This window comes from Simochromis diagramma, unplaced genomic scaffold, assembly GCF_900408965.1.
Source record: "Simochromis diagramma unplaced genomic scaffold, fSimDia1.1 OVJJ01000685.1, whole genome shotgun sequence".
Lineage (NCBI taxonomy): Eukaryota > Metazoa > Chordata > Actinopteri > Cichliformes > Cichlidae > Simochromis > Simochromis diagramma.
The window spans coordinates 8,674,200-8,697,085 of record NW_024387477.1 but is presented as its reverse complement, the minus strand read 5'-3'; the positions used below and the strand labels follow the sequence as shown (position 1 = coordinate 8,697,085).

General features: G+C 39.2%; 4 protein-coding genes across 6 annotated transcripts; 3 read left to right on the top strand and 1 right to left on the bottom strand.

The window, feature by feature from the left end:
• Nucleotides 1-215: 215 nt before the first annotated feature.
• On the bottom strand, nucleotides 216-14,936 carry LOC120724284 (septin-8-A-like). 3 transcript variants are annotated; one of them, XM_040016397.1, is made up of 10 exons: nucleotides 14,651-14,936; nucleotides 7,188-7,302; nucleotides 6,868-7,063; nucleotides 6,244-6,430; nucleotides 6,007-6,168; nucleotides 5,594-5,690; nucleotides 5,272-5,440; nucleotides 4,703-4,835; nucleotides 4,412-4,602; nucleotides 216-730 (listed from the first exon to the last, which is right to left on the bottom strand). In XM_040016397.1, exons 1-10 carry the CDS (start codon nucleotides 14,687-14,689, stop codon nucleotides 676-678), a joined length of 1,344 nt encoding a protein of 447 aa, XP_039872331.1. In that variant the 5' UTR covers nucleotides 14,690-14,936; the 3' UTR covers nucleotides 216-675. The 3 variants fall into 3 exon arrangements, with proteins under 3 accessions (XP_039872331.1, XP_039872332.1, XP_039872333.1); XM_040016398.1 differs by lacking the exon at nucleotides 14,651-14,936 and adding an exon at nucleotides 8,951-9,078; XM_040016399.1 differs by lacking the exon at nucleotides 216-730 and adding an exon at nucleotides 754-1,594 and having other exon boundaries at nucleotides 14,651-14,935.
• Nucleotides 10,084-14,663, top strand: sowahab (sosondowah ankyrin repeat domain family member Ab). Its single transcript, XM_040016396.1, has one exon. It carries the CDS (start codon nucleotides 10,191-10,193, stop codon nucleotides 11,562-11,564), a length of 1,374 nt encoding a protein of 457 aa, XP_039872330.1. The 5' UTR covers nucleotides 10,084-10,190; the 3' UTR covers nucleotides 11,565-14,663.
• A 782-nt stretch (nucleotides 14,937-15,718) lies between the features above and the next one.
• gdf9 (growth differentiation factor 9) lies at nucleotides 15,719-20,050 on the top strand. Its single transcript, XM_040016402.1, has 2 exons — nucleotides 15,719-16,349; nucleotides 18,374-20,050. Exons 1-2 carry the CDS (start codon nucleotides 15,974-15,976, stop codon nucleotides 19,312-19,314), a joined length of 1,317 nt encoding a protein of 438 aa, XP_039872336.1. The 5' UTR covers nucleotides 15,719-15,973; the 3' UTR covers nucleotides 19,315-20,050.
• Nucleotides 20,051-21,046: 996 nt separating this feature from the next.
• LOC120724289 (cytochrome b-c1 complex subunit 8) lies at nucleotides 21,047-22,886 on the top strand. The gene is made up of 3 exons (XM_040016405.1): nucleotides 21,047-21,176; nucleotides 21,814-21,985; nucleotides 22,702-22,886. Exons 2-3 carry the CDS (start codon nucleotides 21,832-21,834, stop codon nucleotides 22,794-22,796), a joined length of 249 nt encoding a protein of 82 aa, XP_039872339.1. The 5' UTR covers nucleotides 21,047-21,176; nucleotides 21,814-21,831; the 3' UTR covers nucleotides 22,797-22,886.

Sequence of the window (22,886 nt, the reverse complement as noted above, 5' to 3'; positions counted from 1 at the left end):
ATAAAGTAACTCTTTATTACATTAGGATTTAAAAATCTGCCAAGCAGGTCTACACAGACCCAGTATATAGATCTTATGACATAAAGAGATCTAATCCTGAATTTATATACAGTTTAAAATATGAAATCTCTCTCTCATATATATATATATATATATATATATATATATATATATATATATATATATATATATACATATATATATAGAGCTAGCAAACACAACAAAGAGCTGACAAGTTAGTAGTACAGGGTACCATTTATAATTGGATATAAATAAAGAAAGCATATTTACTATAACTGTTTTAAAGTGCTTCTGAATCATAATGATTCACAATCAGTACCTTTAACAGCAATAATCATGTCATTTTATAGTATATATTTCACAGTGTAACTTGTCATTTATCAGAAACCAGAAGCATAACATAGCAGACGAAAGTAGCACATTTAGTACAAAAAAAATTGGAAATTTTGGTATTGGAGATATTTTAATACTTGCAGTTTAGGAGCCATGCAGAGACCATGCTACAGATCGCTGTTTAAAAAGAACATTGTTTAGTAGACATGGAAGACTTTGACTCACTTCAAGTGAAAGTTCAGCAAAACTTTTATTTTAACACTGTAAAAATAATAAACTTGAGTAGTTAGTCTGTGATCTTTAGACGTGGTAGAAAGTCTTCTAATTCAAATTCCTTCCTGAGGTTAGGGAGCACGCAGATGGGAGACTAAAGAAGCTATGAGAGGAAAGAAAAACCACATCATCATTTATCCAAACAAGCATCAGTCAGTAAAGGTCATGTGACAAATTCAACAACACTGCACATGTTGATTAAAAATAAATCATGTTGCTGGGTTTCCTGCTGCTGCCACTCACTGATATAAAAATAAAACAAGCAACACTGTTAAATAAATCAAAATCATCAGATGTGTTTTGGGTATGGCACGACACAACAGCTACAATATGAAATGCTTTGAGTCAACCAAATGCGATGTCAACCATCATGCGATGGAAGTCCCAAAGCACTGAGGCATTCCGATGGAAATGGGTTCAGGTGACACACAAACTGATGCTCTATTCTGTTTCCCATCATCTCTCTTTATTTAAATGTAAATGAAGACAAAGAAATTGTGTTCATTTCCAGATTCACTGTCAGTAAATTTAATCATGTTCTTCATAACGCTGCACAGAACACTGCTTAGGCAATTAAAAGATATCACCTGAGAAAAACAACAATTAAAAAAGATCAGTATATTCATATACATTACAAAGCATCTTGTGAATAAATGTATTAATATATACGTAAAAAGATTATTCAATATTCATTTTTTTAATATAAAGTTCTGTTAGTGTCTCATTGAAAACCAGAGACTTAAATTTACAACTGAAGATGAACATACATTCTTGTCAAGAACATAAAACTACACAAGTTACATGTTATGAAAAACATCCATTGGTTTATTATTATGTGTTTAGCACAATCAGCATATGAAACTTAAATACACTGAACAAGGCTCCCTTTCTCATCCGTAAGATCGTTTTTCCCATGCTGATGGCACAAACATTCCTGGTTTCCACTGATGTTTGATCCATAAATCAACTGAAAGGGGAAAAGAAATATGACAAAATATGGCAAAAGAAAAAAAAAGGATGAAGGATCTGAAATATGGCAGGAATCAAAAGTAAATAGTGAATGAATTGGAACGCAAGAGTGTTTGGGTTGAAATATGCTGGCAGCTCAACTCCCATTACTGACAGTTTAACATTTAAATCACATTTACTAACAAATATCCCAGAGAGACATTTAGCTGTGTGACAAGTCTGAGGTTTCTACTGTCTCTGAGCTCAAGTCCAACAGGAAAACACTGACAGCTTAACTCTTTATACACCAACAATGGCTATACACACTCACCAGCCACATTATTAGGTACACCTGTTCAGCTGCTCATTATTGCAAAATAACCCAAAATTGGACAATAGGAAATGGAAAATGTTGCCTGGTGTGATGAATCTTGATTTGTGCTGCAAAATTTGGATGGCAGAATCAGAATGAAGGCTGCTGGTGGTGTGGGGGATATTTTCTTACCACAATTTAGGACTCTTCTTATCTAGGCATTATTTAAACACCACAGCCTAACTGAATATGGTTGCTGACCATGACCATCTCTGTATGACAAGAGTACCCATCATCTGATGGCTCTTTTTAGCAGGATAACTGATTTCTTGAACATGACAATGAGTTAGTAAGTACAAAACCTCAGTACAATACCCCTGTACTATGGCCTCCATAGTCACCAGGTCTCAATCCAATAGAGCACAATGAGGATGTAGTGGAATGGGAAATCCACATTGTGGATGTATACAGTGGTCCCTCGTTTATCGCAGGAGTTACGTTCTAAAAATAACCTGCGATAGGTGAAATCCGTGAAGTAGCCAACTTTATTATTTACAAATATTATAGATGTTTTAAGGCTGTAAAACCCCTCACTACGCACTTTATTCACTTCTCTGAGACAGGCATGAACATTTTCACACTTTTCTCTCTTGTTTAAACATTCTCACAGTTCAAACCTTTGTAGAAAAATAAGTCCAGTATTATAGAATTAAACCAAAGATCAAACCCTAATTTCAGGTCCAGAACAGAACAAAATAGAGCAGCTGTGAGAGAATTTAACGGAATCAATTCAATTTAATTCAGTGTAATTCAATCATACGGAAGTGGAGGAAGCAAGAAGAGTGAGTTGAGTAAAGTTTGACTTATCTGTTTTGTTTTGCTTAATGCGCCTTATAATCCGAAAAATACAGTAACTTCTACCTTTCTTTAGCATGTCCAGAAGTGCAACTTTTTGTGCGATGGTTAGCATCTTCCTCTGCCTTTTGGGTGCTACCGCAGGTGCCTTTGACAGTGCAAAATGTTTTGTCGACATTGTTGTGTTTGTTGGGGAGAAAACTTCCAAACATACAGTACAGCACTTCAGAGTCACGCTGCTAGCGATCGAAGATTTATGTAAATTTGACAAGCTAAACGCATTCTGTAGTGTACAGGAGACGCAGCACGGAAGAGATTGATTGACAATGATCTACAGCCAATCAGGACACAGAACACAATGTGCTGTAAAAAATTTAAATTAAAATTGAAAAAAAAAGCATGCAAAATTGCATGGAAAAAAAAAAAATCTGCGAAACAGCGAGGCCGTGAAAGGTGAACCGCGTTACAGCGAGGGACCACTGTAGCTGACAAATCTGCGGGAGCTGGGTGACGCTAGTATGTCAATATGGACCAGAGGAACCTCTGAGGAATGTTTCTAACACCTTGTTGAATCTGTACCATGACAAATTAAGATGGTTTTTTGAAGTAAAAAGGGAGGTCAAGCTGGTACTAGCAATGTGTACCTAATGAAGTGCTCAGTGAGTGTATTTAAAAAAACAACAACAACAACCAGACTTTTTGGTTAGACAGTGACTTTAAATACTCTCCACTTGCAATCTTACCTTAAAGCTTCAGCTCACTCTTGTCTACAGTAAGATTTTTACAAACATTTCCTCATCTTTCATATGACATATTTAAAGGATTATTTTATAAACCCCTTTGTGTATATGCTTAGTGTACGAAGCTGTTAATTTTGAAATGCATAAAAATGCATTTATTGCTTTTTCAAAAACAGTGTTATAAGAATAGCAGGAAGAATTATTAAAACATTAAAATACCTGAAATCTCTTCATCCACCTCACATGTAATTATACTGGCTAAACGCCTCGTAAAATTTTACTGTCTGGAATACTGAAGCCCTTACCATTAATAGTAAATGTTTCCAAGAAACTCTGCTCACTCAGTTCTTTTCATTTTTCTATTTTTCTGACTATTAAGACAGCTTTTGTGTGCTGTGTTTTACAAGGCTGATGCCAGGATCAAGCTGCATTTAAAGCATACGCAACATCATGATTACAGCTCTTTGCGGGATGTATGAGTATCATCTGTGCTCTGCATGGCGTGAGCATCGGTGAGACCAGTCCAATGTAAACAGAACTGTCCCTGCCCGAGATACAGTCTGGCAGGTCAGCCTGCAGAGACATAAGCATCAGGCTGTGTCATCCAAGCTGTGACCCTTCCTACAGCGTCTGGGCACACAGTGTCAGTCTGAATCTGTCCCCGTATCCTTTTCTGAGCCAACATGGCCTCCGGGAAGATAACACTATCTCGTTAATCACGTTCTACTGCTCCCCCCTTTCCAAAAAACACCACAAAGACTGACCTCCATGATATGGAAGGTCAGTGAATATAATGTAGATTGACAATGGTTATCCATAAATAGCTTGATCTCATGGTATTACTCATTGACTGTATTAACAGTTCTGCTGACAATCAGTGTGTGAATTAAGCAACCAGCACAAGGTAAATACAAACACATTAACTTACTTCTTCTTGTCTTTGTCCTTTTTGAATGGCTGCTGTGAGCAACCTTGGAGTGCCTGTCCCATCAGTGTCTCTGCTGCAACCTTCCTCCTATTGAAGGCATTCATCTCCTCCTCCAGCTCTCGTCTTTTCTCCTCCAGATTCTTCTTTTCTTCTTGGTGCATACGCTTGAGCTGCTCAAACCTCTCATGAAGCTACAGGTGATGATAATGTATATACACAGAGCAATGTCATACAAGCCAAATATGAGATATGATCACACAGGAGTTCTTTTATGACTTTGTTAATCCTCACCTCTTTTTCTTTCTCTTTCAGCTCAGCTTCTGTCTCCTTCACTTTGTTGACAAACATCTGTCTCATTTCTTCTTCTTTGCGCTGCAGCTCCACAAGAAATTCCTTCCTCTTGGCTTCGTACGTCTGCTGCAGGCTGAAGATCAGGGTAAAGTCAATAATATGCTCACTTTACTGCCCTATAACTTCACACTTTGTTGAGCCATAAAATCTGTAGAGCAAACGCTGTAATGTTAACTACAGCTAACAGAACTCATCCAGAAAAATGCTCTGCAATAGTAATAAATAATAATAAACAAGCAATATTTTAACTCAACATTCAAAATTAGAAAACAAAACACACCAAATTATAAAACATTTTAACTGTGATACAGAGGGATTAATAGTTTTCAAGTCACATTCTTTATCTAAATCTCCTTAAAACATTGACTTTAATGTGCTGTTTATGAATAATCCAAGTTATTTGTACATTTTTAACCTCATAAGAAAGCTAGAGTTTTGTTTTGGGTTTTTTTTTTTTGATAAAGTAAATTGCCCAGATGCATTTGCATCACTGCTTTCCCTAATTTCACCTGAACGACTGGCTGTCAGTGCCTGTGTCCTTGAAGCCCATCTCTTCCAGCTTGCAGCGACGGTACAGCTCATAGTGACGAGCGTGCGTTTGCTCCCGGAGATCCTCCATGTTCACACGCAGCACCATCTCCCTCAGCTTCACAAAATCACAATGCTTTTCGTTTTCCACTGAAAAGAAAAACTGGTCTTTTAATTGCTCATAAAATCCATCATGTTTATACCTAAAATAAATAAATAAATAAAAAAAACTGGATTTGAGCAGCAGGCATCTGAATAAACAGCTCCCTCATGATGACTGCCAAACCATTTCAGCAGACTCACCCTCCACAGATCCCCAAGGGTACAGCCTTCCTTTCACCATCTTATTTCCTACTTTCACGTCGTCTACGCTTCCAACCACAGCAAACGGCAGAAGAGTCTGTGACAAAGAGTACTGATAATGTTAGAATATGGAGCTATTAATAATGCTGCGTCATATCCAGGATCCTAATATGCCATTATGCATTATATAATGTTTCTAAAAATACTGTTTCCTCACCAATGAACATCTATTTTCAAATGGCATGACAAAGTTGATTATCCTTACATGTGATTATCGGCATAATATTAGTTAGCTTAAAAAAGAGAGAGCAAGTATGCAGATTAACCGATGACTACAACTAAGCATTAAAAAAGCATTAGGTACCAAATCCACGGTGCACATGTTTTTATGTTTATCTGGTTTTAGGACTCACATTCATGGAGGAGTTGATCTCTGCAACAGCCTCATCCTCTGTGGGAAACTGATATATCTGGACTCCATTGCTGACCAGCTCACTCATAACCTTGATCTTTAACTTTTCTAGCTCATTCCTGGACACAGTGTCTGCCTTCGCAATCACGGGGATGATGTTCACCTGAAGATAACCAGAAGATAAGTCATGGACTGAGTAATAACTGCTGAAATACACATAGCTTGGATTTCCTTTCACCTTGCTGTCCAGTTTCTTCATCGTGACGAGATCGAGGGACTTCAGAGAATGTCCGTTGGGGGCGATGAAATACAGGCAGATGTGGATCCTCGTGTCGTGGTAGTTAAACAGGGAGCGCTTTATTTTTAGCTCCTCTTCAAGAAACTTCGCAAACTGGGCATCGATATACTCAAGAATGGGTTTGTAGCTGCAGTAAAAAAAACATTACATGCATGAACATTCAACTTCATGTTGTTCAACAGACATATCGGTAACCATGGTAAAAACTCTGTACACAGCCAAGCATGTTAGATGCGTACACTTCCTGCTGATGGAGCACTCAAACAGCAATTGAAACCACATTTGCTCTATCACTCACTCCCGGGTTCCCTTTCTTCCACTCCAATTAAAATGCCAGCAGCGGGGCAGAGCTGGCTCTCGATTTTACAATCAGAAATTGTTTCAGCATAAGAGAAAAATGGCAAAGTGATTCAGGGTTGGCACTGATCTATCAGGTTTATAGTGTAACCTCTGTGAATTTTCAAAGGTTTTCTTTGATTTCTAAACTGTTTCTTCCTCTTTAAAAAATAAAATAAAAGTCATTTTAACTAAAAGTCCATCATCACATCCATCAGCAACCTGTACCTCTGTTCTTTGTTGATCTGGTCTCCAAACCCTACAGTGTGTACAACAGTCAGCTTGAGGTTGACATTGCTCTCCCGCAGTTCATACGTGTGCGGGCGCAGCTCCACCATTTGCCCATAGTGGCTGGCTTCCTCATTTTCAAATGTTGTATTGAAAAGAGTGTTCATCAATGTGGACTTGCCGATCCCGGTCTCACCTTAAAAACAGACAGAAAAACAAGGAGCGAAAATTACAGATGAAGCAGAAGGAGTGCATGTGAATTTGAACTCTTGTTATGGTTACAGGACTAAGTTTGAAGCTCCTCCTGGGTTCAGACATACCCACACAGAGGATGTTGAAGCAGAATCCCTGTGCAGATGCTTTGCTGACCAGCTGATCTGGAAGGCTGTCAAACCCCACATGGCCACCGAGCTCCAGAGTTCGCTTCTCTTCATTCTGAGAAATTACAATGAAAACAAAACCATATTCATCCTATGCTAGTAAATATCCAACAAAATAAAACAGTGACTGGAATGGTGAGCTTAAAAGGTCCATCTGTCACATCCCATCCACACACACTCTGCTCTTAGGCTTAAAAGCATCTTTTGCAAATGAGGTCATCTCTCTCTCTCCCTCTTCCAATTAACACACTGAACAGTCCCATCTATAAAAAGGAACTATCCAAATAGTGAACCAAATTCCAGTTAGCACTGATGTCACGTTAAATGTATCATGTGCTTCGTGTGTTATGAAATGGAGTAGATTAGAGTGTTTTTTCATGATTTCATTGGCTTCAAGTGTAATTTAGTATTCATAGTAAAAATGAATTAATTACACACAAAAAACGACATACACAAGCTGCTCTGTATATACCAAACTCCCTGGGACTATTTTGCAGCATACTTTAGACGTTATAGCAGCTAAACTTTGGTACAGCTTCCCTCAGCCCTCAGGTACAAAAATAAAGATATTATTATTATTGAACATTTAAATCATCAACAAATATTTGTTTGATGAATTATTTTTAAAACTGGCGCTTATAAGTAACTTACTGACAATCATATCAGTGAACCTAGTATATGTAGCCAGAGACTCAAGCTGATAAACTCAATCAGAATTCCCAGCTTGAGCTTTGGGTATTGCGAGTTTGTATATAGTAGCCCAAACTGTACGCAGTAGGATGAATGATGCTACAGCCTGGTAAGTTGGCAGTGAGAGACTGTTCCTCCAATACCAGATTCACCCTGGGAGCCTGGCATCTTGCAAAAAGGCTCAACATGAGCACCAGGATGTGTTCAACACAACAATCCTCTGCTTCTCCCTCACATCTCTCTCTCACACACACCCACCCACACAAAGAGCTCTTTATGTGGATGTTATTTCACAGGATGGGAGGATATCCAAGCTGCTGGCTGCCCTGGTACCCCCCTCGCTCCCCTCCACAAACACTACATTAACTTGAACTCTTCCATCCTTTACAACATAGACAGGAAACTAAATTCCAGGTATGTGAGGTGAGCCATGATAGAATTTAATTAACGCATGTCATTACCCTGAATTACATGCCTGGCTGAAACATGCTGACATGTTTTTGCTGAGCAATATGATGCTGACGGTTGAGGAGCTGGTAGCTACCACTTACTACTACTTATGTTTATCCTCTTAACTCAGTCTCTCAGTCATTGCTGGCCTGGTCTTCAACCACATGCTCCTTTCGTGCTGTTAATTCAGCACCAGTGCACACCTGTCAGAGGTGCTGACACGGTGAACAGGAAAGTACTGACACACAGCAGGGCTCCGTGCTGTTTCGTCCAAGACAGCGCGCCTGGATGCTGAAGTGCGCGCTTTCCGCACGTCTCCGAGGACCAGCTCCTCAAAACGGAGCGACGAGGCATTTCTCCGCTGAATCAACCATCTTCATCGCGATTCATTACACATAACGAGCTTTCCTCATCACCGCAGCCCTCCTGCTGCAATCCCCGCACACATCACGTTGCTCTTATTTACACCCGAATGTAAGAAACCGTTTGCTAGCTCAATGCTGCTCTTCTAAAAACCGCTCGTCACCGCTACAGGCCTGCAGACAGCCCACCGTCGTACTTACCGCAAAAGCATCCACCTCGCTGGCCGCCATCGTCACAAGTGGCTGTGTGCAGGAATTATGACTGTTCAGCGCGACCTGCACTCCATCCACATCACACACAGACTCACACTGCTCTCAATATGGCTACTTGAAGGCAACACCCCCTCGGTGCTGGAGGATGATATTACAGCAGCTCGAAATATACTAAACTACACCGAGATAGTTGCTTTTGATGAGATTTTACGCGAAATTACGATAATAACTGCTTTGACTGGGTTTGCAACGGCTGCCACGGAAAACCTCAACAACCTGGTTCACAATGGGAGCACTTTTTAACTATGATTTGTAATTATTTTCAATGGAAATGAAAATTGTATACAATTTATTTATTAGAGGGAGTTTTTTCTGCCGCTTTCCCATATTCATCCAGTTTTCTGACTTGAAAACCTGTACCACGTAATTGTCGAGGTTTATATATTTACACAAAGTGACACTAAACAGTAATATCTGGCACAGAAAGTGTTTTTATATACGATTATGATTATGAAATTTCAGTGGGGTTACAGCAGAGTACAGAGCCTATAAAGAAAATGAACGACACAGTAGGACCGTGGAAAAATGTATGCATTTAATACCCGTTCACGTTACTTTTTCTATTTAATGCTACTTAAATATTTATTTGATAACCATGGTTGAAAATATATAATTAAAGGAAAGACTAACCGTGTAAAAAATGCAAAATATTTTAAATAGGCGTCCGTGACCAGCTACAACATGCAGACGGCTTTTAATATGTTTATTTCCAGTTCTCGTGTATTTATTAATTTCGTTTTTCAATGTAATTTAATTTATAAGCCCTCAATGATGAAATATTTGAGAAATTTAATATATCTGTGGTATGTAAGTGTAACCCCGTATAATATATACACACACACACACATATACATACACACACATCTTAAATTAAGCTAAACTCGTGTACTCATGTACTACGTAAATAAATACTACGCTGATAAAGAAAAAATACAGAAGATTTAAGCTTTTATATGAATCCACTGATCACGGGAGGGTCAGCCCTGCACACAGTCCTTTTAACTGGGAGGGCCGCAATAACATACGGGTGGATTTATTTGGAGAGGCGCCGGAAGCAGCAGGTTGGTGCAGGACAGCAGAGAGGGGAGCAGGCAGTGCGGGATTATCCTTTGGGCTCTACTTAAACCATCCGCTATATCTTTTCATATTTTTGCGCCGCCGGGACAACATGGATCTGACCCAAGAGTCCATTTTGTCCTTTTTACTAGAGCACGGAGGCAAAGTAAAGAACTCGGAACTGCTAAACTATTTCAGACTCCGCATCAACTGCAGCGATCCCGCGGAAAAGCAGCACAATAGAGAGCTTTTCAAGAAGCTGGTCAACAGCGTCGCTGTGGTCAAACAGATCGACGAGGTGAAGTTTGTGGTGGTGAAGAAAAGGTACCAGGACTTTATTAAAGAGGCGGCACAGGATGTGTCGCAGAAACTGCAGATGGATGAGAGCTTCTCCAGCCAAAACACGAGTTTTTCCTGCACATCTCCAGACCGAGCCGAGCCAGCCAGGACTGACTCAGATATAGAAAACAATAACGTAGGCGACGCCTCAAACTTTAATCCCAATTCTAACACCGATGTAAAACACATGTCCCTGTGGGAAATGCAGAAAAAGAGTGTGTTATCTGGAAACGTGAGTATCGAGGATACGACCACTGTTAAGATCCTGAATATCTCCGGAGATCAGGCGAGCAGAGCGGGGAAATCTGGAGCTGTGTTCGCTGTCATAGCTGTGAAATCTCCAGGGAGAGACTGTGCAGCAGCAGCACTGGACGGATCACACTCCCGAGTGCATCAGCAGATAACTTTAGACAAACCAATTAATTCGAGTGCTAAAGTTTCTACACGACCAGCACCAACTTCAAACGCAAACTTTTCCGCTTGCAAGGGTATATCCAGAGAAATCCAAAGTAAGATGGTCACACACACAGATGACACACACCCACGAGTTTTACCAGAGGTGAGGGCGCCAAACAAGACCACAAGACAAGCAGATGATGCCAAGTACTCAGAGTCTGTGCCTTTGGAGCGACTGGCTCATGAGTGGTTGGTGAAGTGTGCAGCTGGGATGTGGGGACATATATATGCTTTGCTGCTGCAGGACACTGGTTTAGCCCAGAGGAAAGACTTCATGTCAGGGTTCACAGCACTTCACTGGGCTGCTAAGGACGGCAGCAGCGAAATGATACGCAAACTCATGGACATCCCAAGGAAACGCAGCATCCATGTAAACGTCAACACCAAAGCACATGGAGGCTACACGCCTTTGCACATCGCTGCCATACATGGGCACACTGAGGTCATGGTTCTGCTTGTGCAAAGATACAGAGCCAATGTAAACGAAAGAGACAATGATGGCAAAAAGGCCTTTTACTACCTGGGCAAAGGTGCTCCGGCTGAGGTCAGAGCACTTCTGGGAATGAAGCAGAATTTGAAAGCAGAAGATATAGAGAAGTACAGAGAGCAGACGAAAGGCTTCAACACAATCAGTAAACTGTTTCAGCCTCATGGGAAGAAACAAAAGACTAAGTTTGCTCATGACTGGTAAGAAGTATCACAAAACAAGCTGTGACATGAACTATTAAACCTGAAGGAGATAACACTGTTTATACTTTACACCTTATTAAGGCTTTACATATCTTACAGTCTTTCACTGAATTACAGAGGAGTACTTACTGTATTTTGTATGGCACTGCACAGTGCAGTTTTTTTTAAAATTATTAATGGTATTTATAATTATCATTGTTTATCTTAAATTTCATGTAAACTGATGTGTTATTTTTCTCACTGATTAACACCACAATGTGTATAGTCATGCATATTTTCATTACCTAATGTGTAGTAAATATTTACAGGTCACTTCTCGATTCCTGACTTTTCAAAGTATGAGGAAATACAAAAATAGATTGTACCTCCCTACTTCTTGGGAAATAGTAACTGTCAACTCATCAACCTGTAATATATTGGTCTAGTATGCTCATTGCTTTTGTGGGCTGCTGCTGATCACATTTACAATCACTTTTATCATCCACATGAAATCAGTTAGCTTTGTCAAAGGAAAAGGAAACATTCAGTATAGCTGAAGAAACAAAGTTAGGTTTTAACATATTCAACATCTCAGTGTTAGTACATGCAAAGAGAGTGGAATAAAAGCAAAGCAAAGCAGGAAAGAAACTAGTTGGGGTAGTGCAGTGTTTGCATTATACACTTTTTGTCAACAGTTTGTACTGTATGAGGAGGACACTGTTCTGTGGGATAAGCAGTATCAGCCAAAGCTCTAAAACATACTGCAATAAATACAAAGCAGTTTCCCCATCTTTAAATAAATACATAAGCTTAAACTGTATTCAAAAGCTAATGAGCAAGGAACACTAACTATTGCAGTGACTTTATTAACATTTAATTGCATTGAATTTAATACCTTCAACACAATGAAGTGGAAAAAGCCTTTGCAATATTTTATCTGAGCCATAAATAACTAAACCTAAACTTATTAAAACATATTTCCTTGTTTAGACATGACTGACTAAACATAAGTCTTTTTTCAAGACCAGCTATGCATCAAAACATCATTTTGGGATTAAATAACCTCATTTGTTACTTAGCTGACCCAGTCTGAAAACAAGTTTGGGTCTAAAAGGCACTTGGACAATAAAGCCGTATTCAGAGCAGTGCCAGAACAATGTCCTTTGTGTTGTTATTTAGGAAAAGAAGCTGCTTACATAAAGACAAAGGACAGCTCCACTCATAGAAACTGTGTCATGTGATTATAAAAGGAAATCTCCCACAGAAAGGTTTCCTATGTCCCATGATCCAAGCAAAACTTCTAAACATCAAAGTTTTTCTAGGGTAACTATGTTAGATCCTGTTAAGAAAAATGTTTTGTTTTTATATACTTTATATACTAACTGCACTTGCTGTAAATAAACTGATTTTATTTGCTTCATTACTTGTAGTAAACTGGGGCAAAGTTATAACTAAAGCTCTGAAATGGTCCCTTGAGTTCATAGTTACACTCCAGAGAACACCAGTAAAAAAAGCTGTAGTGTGGTGCCATAATTATATGATGTGCCACAAGCGTGGTGTTTGAGAACAAAGTTAGGGATCACAGTTTTTACAATAAACAGAAATCTGTGGGAACACTATAAAAACCAGTGGCTGCAACGTGCCAATAAAGGACAAAACAATTTGTGAGTGGAGACTGTGATATTCTGGACTGATAGTGATACTAACGTTTAAAATAACAATATACCCAATGAAGATATTTAATCACAAATTTAAAATCACCAACTCCATACACAAAGACCCCAGCTGGAACTTGAACCAGACACCATGAATTAACCATGCTAACCGTTGCACCACCATACCACCCCTATAATTTTATCCATCCATACATTTTCACTACTATTTTTTCCAGTTTACCTATTGCAGGATCAACAACTAGAGCAAGTTAATCATTCACAATCACGTTTATACCGATAGCCAGTTTTCTGGACTGTGGAGGAAGCTGGAGTACTAGGAGAGAACATGCAATCCCTACATTTAAAGGTACAGTGTGTAAAATCCCACCGCTAAATCTCAGTAGATTGCAGTCAATTGAGTTCTGATTTCTTACCCCTCCTAATTCTAATGTATAATCCTAGCTACAGTGTACGGCAGCCAAGAGAGAGTGAAACATTACATTTAGACTGCTCTATAACAGCCATAGCCAGCTGCTTTGCATTTCTGTACAAAAACATTTTTCTACACACTATATTTTAACATTTTTGAATAATATCACCCCAGGAAAAAAAATGCAGCATTTTACATTTTTACCCCTAAGTCCACTCAAAATACTCTGGCTGACGTTCATCTGTAGTAAGTGTAGGCTGTCAGTCCACTGTTTACGTTAGCAATATGCTGGGTGCATACATTTACTCTGGAGGAGGCTTTGTGAAAGGAGTCCGAAATGAGTCAATGAGCCAGTAAAACTCACTTCTGTTAGATGACACTGATATTGAGGATATTCTGAACTTCTCTGCTGCTAAGCACTGCTATATCTGCCAGTACATCTAACATTGTTGGACTCTGATGCTTAGTGAATAAACTCTCACGCAAAATGAGAATGTAACCAAACTGTTTTTCAGAGGCAAGGTGTGATTTTCAGGACACTCGAGCCTAACATAAGCTGGCATAATGTTAGCTAATATCAGCTATTGTTGATGTTTAGATCCCAAAGATAACGGAAATAACAATACAAATTAGTCATCTGGCACAGTATGTCAGGTCCAACGGTGAGAAGCTGTTCAGTAAACATAAACCCACACTTCTGTAGTGATGACATGACAAAACATACTGTCACATTTGACGAGCTTTTCCCAGAGAGCTGATGGAGGAAATAAACAGTTACTGTCAAAAACTACACACATTTGTCTGGGACATGGTCCAGATTGGTTATTTCAAACTCACCACATAAAACGGTTGGCAGCCTTTTCAAGCTGTCCAAATAAAATGGTGTAAAAAGAAATAAAGGAAAAATGTACAAGGAAGCTGGCAAAAAGTAAATTTTGTTTGTATGGCTTGCTTATGTTCTTTATAGCATAATACTGTACTATTCTCAAACTTGTTTAATTATTAAGTTGAGTTATCTCTTACCGTGTTAATGGGAACCAATGGTTCCTGCTGGGATCCCATTTCCCTGAAACATACAGAATACCCTTAATAACACGTTCGTCTTTGCAGTTAAGTTTAAAATAGCAGTTAAGTTTAACTGCTTAACTGCTTAAGTTTGCTAGCTTACGCCTAGCAGACAGCATACGCTTATATAAAACGGTCGGTTGATACTTCCAATAAATAATCAGCCAACTATATATTTCTTGACAATTTTTTGCTTTAGGTTAGGTTTGCTTTAGGTTTTTCGCTTAAACTTAAAACACAAGAATAAGAGTGGCGCCGGAAGTTTGGAGGGACCTCTTCAAAATAAAAACATTGCCATACCAACATGTTTGGTTTTTGTTAGCTTAAATTCTTCCTTATCCATGCTGCGAAAACTCAGTTCAGTTTTTTTCTAAATTAGATATAGATATAAAATAAATCTATGTTATAAAATGAGGTAAATAAAAATGTTGAAACAAGCATTTAAACAAACAAGAAACCCATCAGAAATACATAAACAATAAAATGATAAATGATGCAGCAGATATAGCTGTACAGTGGTATTTTTATTATTAGGTGGACGCACTAACAAGGCGTGTTTATATATGTTTATATACGTTTTCTTTTCCTTTCCTAGGATTTTGAGGTAGGCTATTCCAAAGTTTGGCAGCAAAAATTGGGAGAGCTGCGCCCCCAGTTTTTCCAGTTTACTACTGGATAACTAAAAATTAAGCAGTATAGGATCTAAAACTTACAGACTTACAGAAATACAAAAAGGCAAGAGACCATTTCGGATTTTATATGCAGGTAAAAGTAAATAATTTAAATAACAATTAAATTATTAAATTTAAATTTCTGAGATACTGGTAGCCAGTGTAGCGCTGCTAAAATTCACATGCCTTAGGATTAAATGTATTTAAATTTGCTAAAAATGTGTTTCAAATCTGTTTAGAGGGCTCGGTTTTCCACTTTAAATGTTAAAATGTGTAGTCTGACCTTGTTTTTACAATAACCGGAAACGTACTTCAATACCAGAAGTTAAAGGTTCACAGTTTAATCAGAGCTGGTGCTTTACAAAACACAGCCCTCTCACTTATGCTACATATAAAACAAGCTCGCTGCAGTTTTCATTCTTATTTTTCACACGACCAAGCCGCAGGGGCTCCTGCAGCAGCTTTCTTTTACATGATAAAGTAATATGAGTGATGGAGCTGATTGTCCACACCTGCGCGTGTTGATCAGCGGCAGCACGTGTTCGCTCCTGTTGACCTCGAGCTCTCCACAGAGAGTCCCGATAGGTTTTGACCGGTTTCGTTGTTTATAATGGAAAAACAAATGCTGATGTCAGCTGCCCTTAGTCGTTTTCGCACTGTCGCTCTGCTGCTGCTTGTCACCTGCAGCTTCAAGCTGGTTGCGCCATTCAGGCCTGCCACTAACGCGCCGCACACACTGACCGACTTCACCTACCAGTACGACAGCATCTTCTCCCCGCTGCTGAAAGCTCTGTCGGAGCACGGGGGGTCGAGGTGGAACCCCGGTCTGAAGAAAAAGCTCAAACCCGAGCACAGGTACATGAAATATCTGACAGAGGTTTACAAGAAGTCCTCCAGAGTGCAGAGGAGTGTGGACGGGAGCAACATCTACAACACTGTCCGACTGATCAAGCCACAGGATGAGTGCCTGGCACAAAGTAACAAAGGTGAGCAAGTCACACGGGCAGCTGACTGCACTGGAGAAAACAAAACAGTCATGCAGCACTGATGCTCCATGGCCATTTAAATAAACGAATAGGCTCTGAAACATCGCACACAGCCTTAAAACACCCCAAAGGATAGTTACTAAGGGTCATGTGCTTATTAAGATTATAGAGTTTCAATGATTTGGAGATATAGGTCACTTTTTCGAAGATGAGGTAAAGCAAAGCGAGATTACCAGAGCTTCCTGGATCTCAGAAGAACCTCAAGCCCCAGATGCACCCTAGGATAAGTATCTCAGTTTATATTTGGTAATATAAATAAAGCTTTTGGGTCAAATGTCCCAACAAACTGACTCAACACAGAACAAAAAGTGGTTCATTTAATGGTATTACAATGTGACTGTCTCATGTTTCACCTTACCTAGACATTAACCATACCTTATACTACATCTCATCATCTTACACTGACCTGACCCACTTCTCTCTGCTGTACCAGGGGCAGACTAGATCATACGTAAATAATTCCAGTCCATCATGTACATGCAATACACTAACCACTGATTTTACAGGTTGTGCGTTGATGTTAGTTATAAATGAATAACTTTATTCATATTATAACATTAAAAAAGGCAACCTGGGACTGCCAACAATCCTAAATACTGAATTTCAAGGTAATGCTATGGCTTTTGGTGCACCTGCATAAATCATTAGGCTGCATGTATGGTGAGTGTTTGTTTGATCTGGCTCATAACTGGGATGTTTTTTGCAGCATTTAGCTGCCTTTTCTTTCTCATTTTTATTCCCTCCCTGTCTGCCTTACCTATATTTCTTCCCCAGATCATCCATTTTGCTCTGCGCTTTTTTGTTATTAGGCAGAGCAGCAGGTAGATGTTCGCTGCCAAGAGATGCACGTACATTTGCACACACCCTCGCTCAACTAGGTGCGTTGTTTGCACTGTTGACACACAAACTCACTAGGCCAGTGTGGTGAAGTTAGTCATACCTGCTCTGAGGATTGTGTTGCTTGCTATCTGATTGCTGGTGCAGCAAAATTACAGCAAAACTGCTCAATCAAGCACTTATGAAAAGCCATAACTTAACCTTAGTGCTAACCCAAATTATAGAGGGTACCATGGGAAACCTGGTTTAAAGGGAGAACTAATTTCTACACAAGGCTGGTATATACTGTGGCTGCTGGATTTAATGATGTTCCAGGAAAAAGATGCACATCTTTAATAAGATTTATTACATAAACTGTGAGGGAAGAAGGTAAGTGGTTTCTAGATGATTTAGTCTTTCACTTTTTTTGTGAGGGTTCATTTTGTAGTTCTATTATCTACAAAGCATCTTGAGTGAGGCCCTTCAGATACTTTTACGTTAAATCTATTACTGTAATTCTATGAATATGGACTCTCATGGATGTAGCTCAAGTTAACGCAGAATGAATACCGTTTAAAATCAAAAATATTTGAATGTCAGATCTCTGACAGCAGATTGGTTGCCTGTAGAAATCAGTTTTGCAGACAGGGGGCAGATATATTTTTTACAGCTTCTAATATACAACACATAATATCTTAAACGGTTCAAACCACATGTATGGTTTCACAAATATTAAAGCTTGAGGTCTTTTTAATTTTTTTTATTTTTTTAGTCATTCAACTTTAGTGTGATAATACTTGGGTATGCTACAATATACCAATATTTTTTATTATATATATTTTTTAAAAGTGTGTAAAAGTTGATTTTTATATATATATATATATATATATATACACACACACATACAAAAAGTGTGCATTTTTAGGGTTTTTTTTTTTTTTTTGTAACTGATTATGGAAACACATTATTGTCACTAATCCTGCATTTTTACCTTCCCTTAAAAGTAAAATGTCATTGGTGGAATTGGCTACATGTATAAGTTGTGCATGTTTATTCAACCTAATTAAAATTTGGTGTAATCTTGAGCACGTCTGCATCATGACATGATGGTGACTTTCTGCCCTTTATGTTCTTGTGTTCTTCCACAGAGAGTTTTATGCAGGATTTATCCTACAGCCTCCATCAAGTGAAAAGAAAAGAGCAACTTCTGAACTCGGCCCTGCTGTACAGTTTGGACCATGAAAGTTCAGCACCTGTCAGCTCTCTGTGTTACATCACTATCGAGGAGTATGAGAGGTCGAATCAGTGCCCGCTCTGTCCAGGGGTCCAACGTGCAGTGAACTTTTCAGCCAGCACAGGCAGGAGGAGCTGGAGAAACTGGGTGGAGGTTGACATCACTTCATTTTTTCTGCCTCTCCTAAAGTTTCCGAAAAAGAACATACACTTGCTTGTCAACATCACCTGCCCAGAGGAACAAAGAGCCAAGGGCAATGGTTGCAAAGGTCCCCTGGAGATCACCTTGAGGTCCCCTCCTCTACTTCTTTACCTCAATGACACCAGTAAAATCGCCCACCAGTGGTCACTAGAGAGTGCTAAAGCAAGTAAAAAGCCATCTGTGGCCTTTAATAATTTTCAGAAGGAGGGGGCTTTAAAACCAGAACGCAGGCGTGGGCGCAAGAGGAGATGGAAGAGGGAATCTCCAAAGAGCAAACGAGGTGATACAAAGTTGGACATCCAGCTGCCTGAGCTTCTCCCAAGTTCCGAATTCCCAACACGTGACTGCGCCTTGTATGATTTCAGGGTGCGCTTCAGTCAGCTCAAACTGGACCACTGGATTGTGTTTCCTCCTAAGTACAATCCCAGGTACTGCAGAGGAATCTGCCCGAGGATCACGGGCTTCATCTACGGGTCACCCGTCCACACCATGGTGCAAAACCTCATCTATGAGAAGCTTGACTCCTCTGTTCCCAGGCCCTCGTGTGTCCCCTCCCACTACAGCCCCCTCAGTGTCATGATCTTTGAAGAGGATGGCTCTTACGTCTACAAGGAGTTTGAAGACATGGTTGCCACCAGGTGTACATGTCGCTAAGCCAGCAACCAACATGCCTTTCTGTTTTTCAGGCTGATCAGAATGTCAACAAACCCTCATCAGTAGTCATCACACAGGTGGACTGTTTCCAAGCATCAAATATTCTGACCAGGCTCGGTGATTTCATGAATTTATAAAATTGTTGTGCATGAAAGAAGTTTGGTCTGGAGCAGTTGTGTTTACTTAAAGTATTTTATCATGTAAAAGTGTGGCATTTATTTCGGTTTTGTTAAGGCAGAAAAGGTGCAGATGCATCCTGATCTTCAGCTGTTAGAAATGTTGTAATGAATCTAACACACTTGAAGATAAAAAATGTGTGATGTATGATTTATTTTAAGTTTGCTTGTTTTTGTTAATTTATTCTGGGTGGGTTGTCTGTCATTATTCTTTAATTTAACACAATTTGCCAAATTTTAAGTAGCCCTGTTCTGGACAAAAAGAAAAAGCAGTCACAAACGCTTCCCAAACCTTTTACATATCGTTTTATTCATGGGGATTACAGACGTCTGTCTGCATAATGTCCAGAATGAAAGTTGTCGAGGTTTCAGTGTGTATTTATTACTTCTGGTCACTGAGTGACTGCATACGTGTGAACTGACTGCATGCTTATATATTTGCACTGGTTGAATGAGACTAAATGCATGTCATGTCTATTTATGCAAACTGAATGAATTCACTGTGTGTCTGTGCTCAGCTTAGGAATATTCGAAAGAATGAAATTATGTAGGCAAAAGTTAAAAAAAAATTAAAAATAACATGCATAAACCTTGTCTAAATGGAATTATGTGAAAAGCTATGAGCCACTAAAGAAAGGAGCGTTTTACTGTTGGAATAGTGTATTCTGTGTACAATGCCAAATACAGACGAGTGGTGCTGAAATTGAGGAAATCTACTAAAAAGAAAAGTTTTATGGCCAGATGAGACAAAGATTGAGCTATCTGGCCACAGAGATGAGAGGTGTCTTTCGTCATCACCTTAAATCAAAGCTAGACAGTATGAACTCAGATCTAATTGGATGTTCCAACAGGACAATGATGCCAAGCATACATCACAAGTGGTTTTGGAATAAATAAAGCAGACTAATATTACACTTCTGTAATGGCCTTGCCAAAACGCCGGCCTCAACCCTTGTTAAAAATTGTGGACTATGTTTAAATGCCCAGTCATTGCCTTGAAAGTAATCAATTTAAATGAACTACCAACTGTGCCGTGAAAAGTGGTCATCCAGCCAAAAATATGCCTCAAGCTTATTTATGGCGACCAAAGTTTCTGGTTGAAGTGCAACACGTTAAGAGACATTTAGCTAAATATTAGTGGGAATGTATATATTCATATTTAAGCCTGTATACAGATGTACACTAAAGAAAATCCAACATGAATTCAATTCTGCACCCAATTCTTGTTTTGTTTTTTTTAAAAGTGATTAAAAATCTATGATGCACAATCATTCTACCCTAGAGCACTGAATAAAAATTAACATGACATCCATGCCCTCGATGAGTGTATGGGAACTTTCGACCACAACTTTACTTGTTTTGCTTAAAGTCCTAACTGAGGAAAAAAACCTTTAGAGCTTAGTCGATTAATATTGGCTCCTGAGTGTGATTTGCTGTGGCAGCTAAGATCTGCGGCCTAAACTAGATGATGCCCATAATCAAATATTGGAATATCTGAAAACACACGAGCACAGTATTAATAGACCTGGAACTAGAAAAAACACATTTTCCTCACTCAGTTAATGGCTTGCCGTTTAAACCCCAGCCCGTCAGGCGGCAGTAATGCCCTCGGCGTGAGCTGACGCCTGAATAACAAAGGTCGACGGACACCGGAAGTGTTCAGAAACACCGTGGACAAGCAAAGCGGTGAGTCTCAATGTCATTATTTCAACTGCAAAGTTTTTCTTGAATTTATCCGTAATACCAAAACGTGATATGTCAGTAAATTTTTATAGCGAAACTGAACTAGTGTGAGCCTTTTGCGATTCAAATACCACGCTTTCGCGCAAGCTCAAGGTCTGTTTGTACCTCAGGAGCTAGCCTGTTTGAGCTAACAGACAAGCTAACGTCTAGCGCGGCTAACCTTAGCTCGTTTGGGATTTTAATTTTGTGTTCTTTGAGACAGGCTACGGATCAATAATCTGGCACCCTTTTGGGGGGTTCTGTGTTAGTGACTATCACAGGAAGTCTTTAAGACAAGGGCAGGTGATTGTTTATGTAATACTGTTACATAAAACCGCTGACTTGTGAACCTCATTATATAAGCTAACGTTTAAATGACGACTTTACGTTAAAGTTAATACGACATGTATGTATTGCCCTTTATGTATATTTAAAATTCAGTAACCCCAATAACCCCCTTTCCAATGACAGGCTGGTTTCTGAGGAGAGCATTAGATATGTTATCCAGCTATTGGGTTAAAAAATATTTGCTTTAAATCCAGCTCACAGAAACACTTAAGCACTGATGACTGTGTTTGTATGCGTCTTGCTGTCTTTTCAGCCCAGCTCTCCAGTAAACATGGGACGCCACTTTGGAAACTTGGCCAAGGTCAGGCATATAATCACATACAGTCTGTCCCCTTTTGAGCAGAGGGCTTTCCCCAACTACTTCTCCAAGGGAATCCCAAATGTGTGGAGGAGGGTCACGTCGTCTTTCTTCAAAGTTGCACCCCGTGAGTGTTTTTCTTTTACACTATGTTAGGATTCTGGTATACCAGCTCATTGTGTCAATATCAGTAAATTCTTATAATTAAATAAGAGCATATGTAGCATGCTTGGCCTGTTTGTTTCAACTCTCAGTCGTTCATATTTTCCTAGTTAAACTTCACCTGGAATCTTGGAGTTGGGTTCTGAGCTAAAAACGCTTGTATTTTAAACTATAAAAGGATCTTATTCTGAACTACTTTAGGCTATTTTTAAGATTAAAAAAATAGAAAATAAAGCAAACCTAGATGACTTGCAAAGAAAAGTGCCTGGACTTCTTTAAGTTACTTGAAGACGTTTCACCTCTCATCCGAGAAGCTTCTTCAACTGAAGAAGCTTCTCGGATGAGAGGTGAAACGTCTTCAAGTAACTTAAAGAAGTCCAGGCACTTTTCTTTGCAAGCTCCTTTGACTACGATGACCTGGATGACTGAGAACCTTCACAGACAAACCTAGATGACCTGTTAAATTAATTGATTATGAGTTTGACCATAACAGTATTTGTGCTAATATAATAGAAGTGTTTTAGTCGTGTCATGTGTGAAGCACGAGTGAAGATTTGAAGAGAACGGATAGAACAGACAATATGATTTTTAAGGATTTACTAAAGACACTTATTTCACAGTAAGGTGCATAAAGTGTCAGATCGCTAATGCTAATGTGTTTTGTCATCATCCTTTTTGCAGCAATGGTCCTTATGTATCTGACCTACAGCTGGGGCAACAGCGTCCATCAGCAGGGCAAGAGGAAGAATTCAGCCGACTACGAGAACGATCAATGAACACGCACCGCCTCTCTAAACTGCCCTCTGTTTATAATTCCAAGTCTGGTTGTCTAACCAATAAAAAGTAAAAATATTTATGTGAAATCA

Coding starts and splice junctions, on each gene's coding strand:
- sowahab (XM_040016396.1), top strand. CDS start 10,191: ATGGATCTGACCCAAGAGTCCATTTTGTCCTTTTTACTAGAGCACGGA.
- LOC120724284 (XM_040016397.1), bottom strand. CDS start 14,689: ATGGGATCCCAGCAGGAACCATTGGTTCCCATTAACACG. Junction 7,303..14,650: donor CATTGGTTCCCATTAACACG/GTAAGAGATAAC, acceptor GTAATTTCTCAG/AATGAAGAGAAGCGAACTCT. Junction 5,691..6,006: donor AGATCAACTCCTCCATGAAT/GTGAGTCCTAAA, acceptor TCTTTGTCACAG/ACTCTTCTGCCGTTTGCTGT.
- gdf9 (XM_040016402.1), top strand. CDS start 15,974: ATGGAAAAACAAATGCTGATGTCAGCTGCCCTTAGTCGTTTTCGCACT. Junction 16,350..18,373: donor CCTGGCACAAAGTAACAAAG/GTGAGCAAGTCA, acceptor GTTCTTCCACAG/AGAGTTTTATGCAGGATTTA.
- LOC120724289 (XM_040016405.1), top strand. CDS start 21,832: ATGGGACGCCACTTTGGAAACTTGGCCAAGGTCAGGCATATAATCACA. Junction 21,986..22,701: donor TTTCTTCAAAGTTGCACCCC/GTGAGTGTTTTT, acceptor TCCTTTTTGCAG/CAATGGTCCTTATGTATCTG.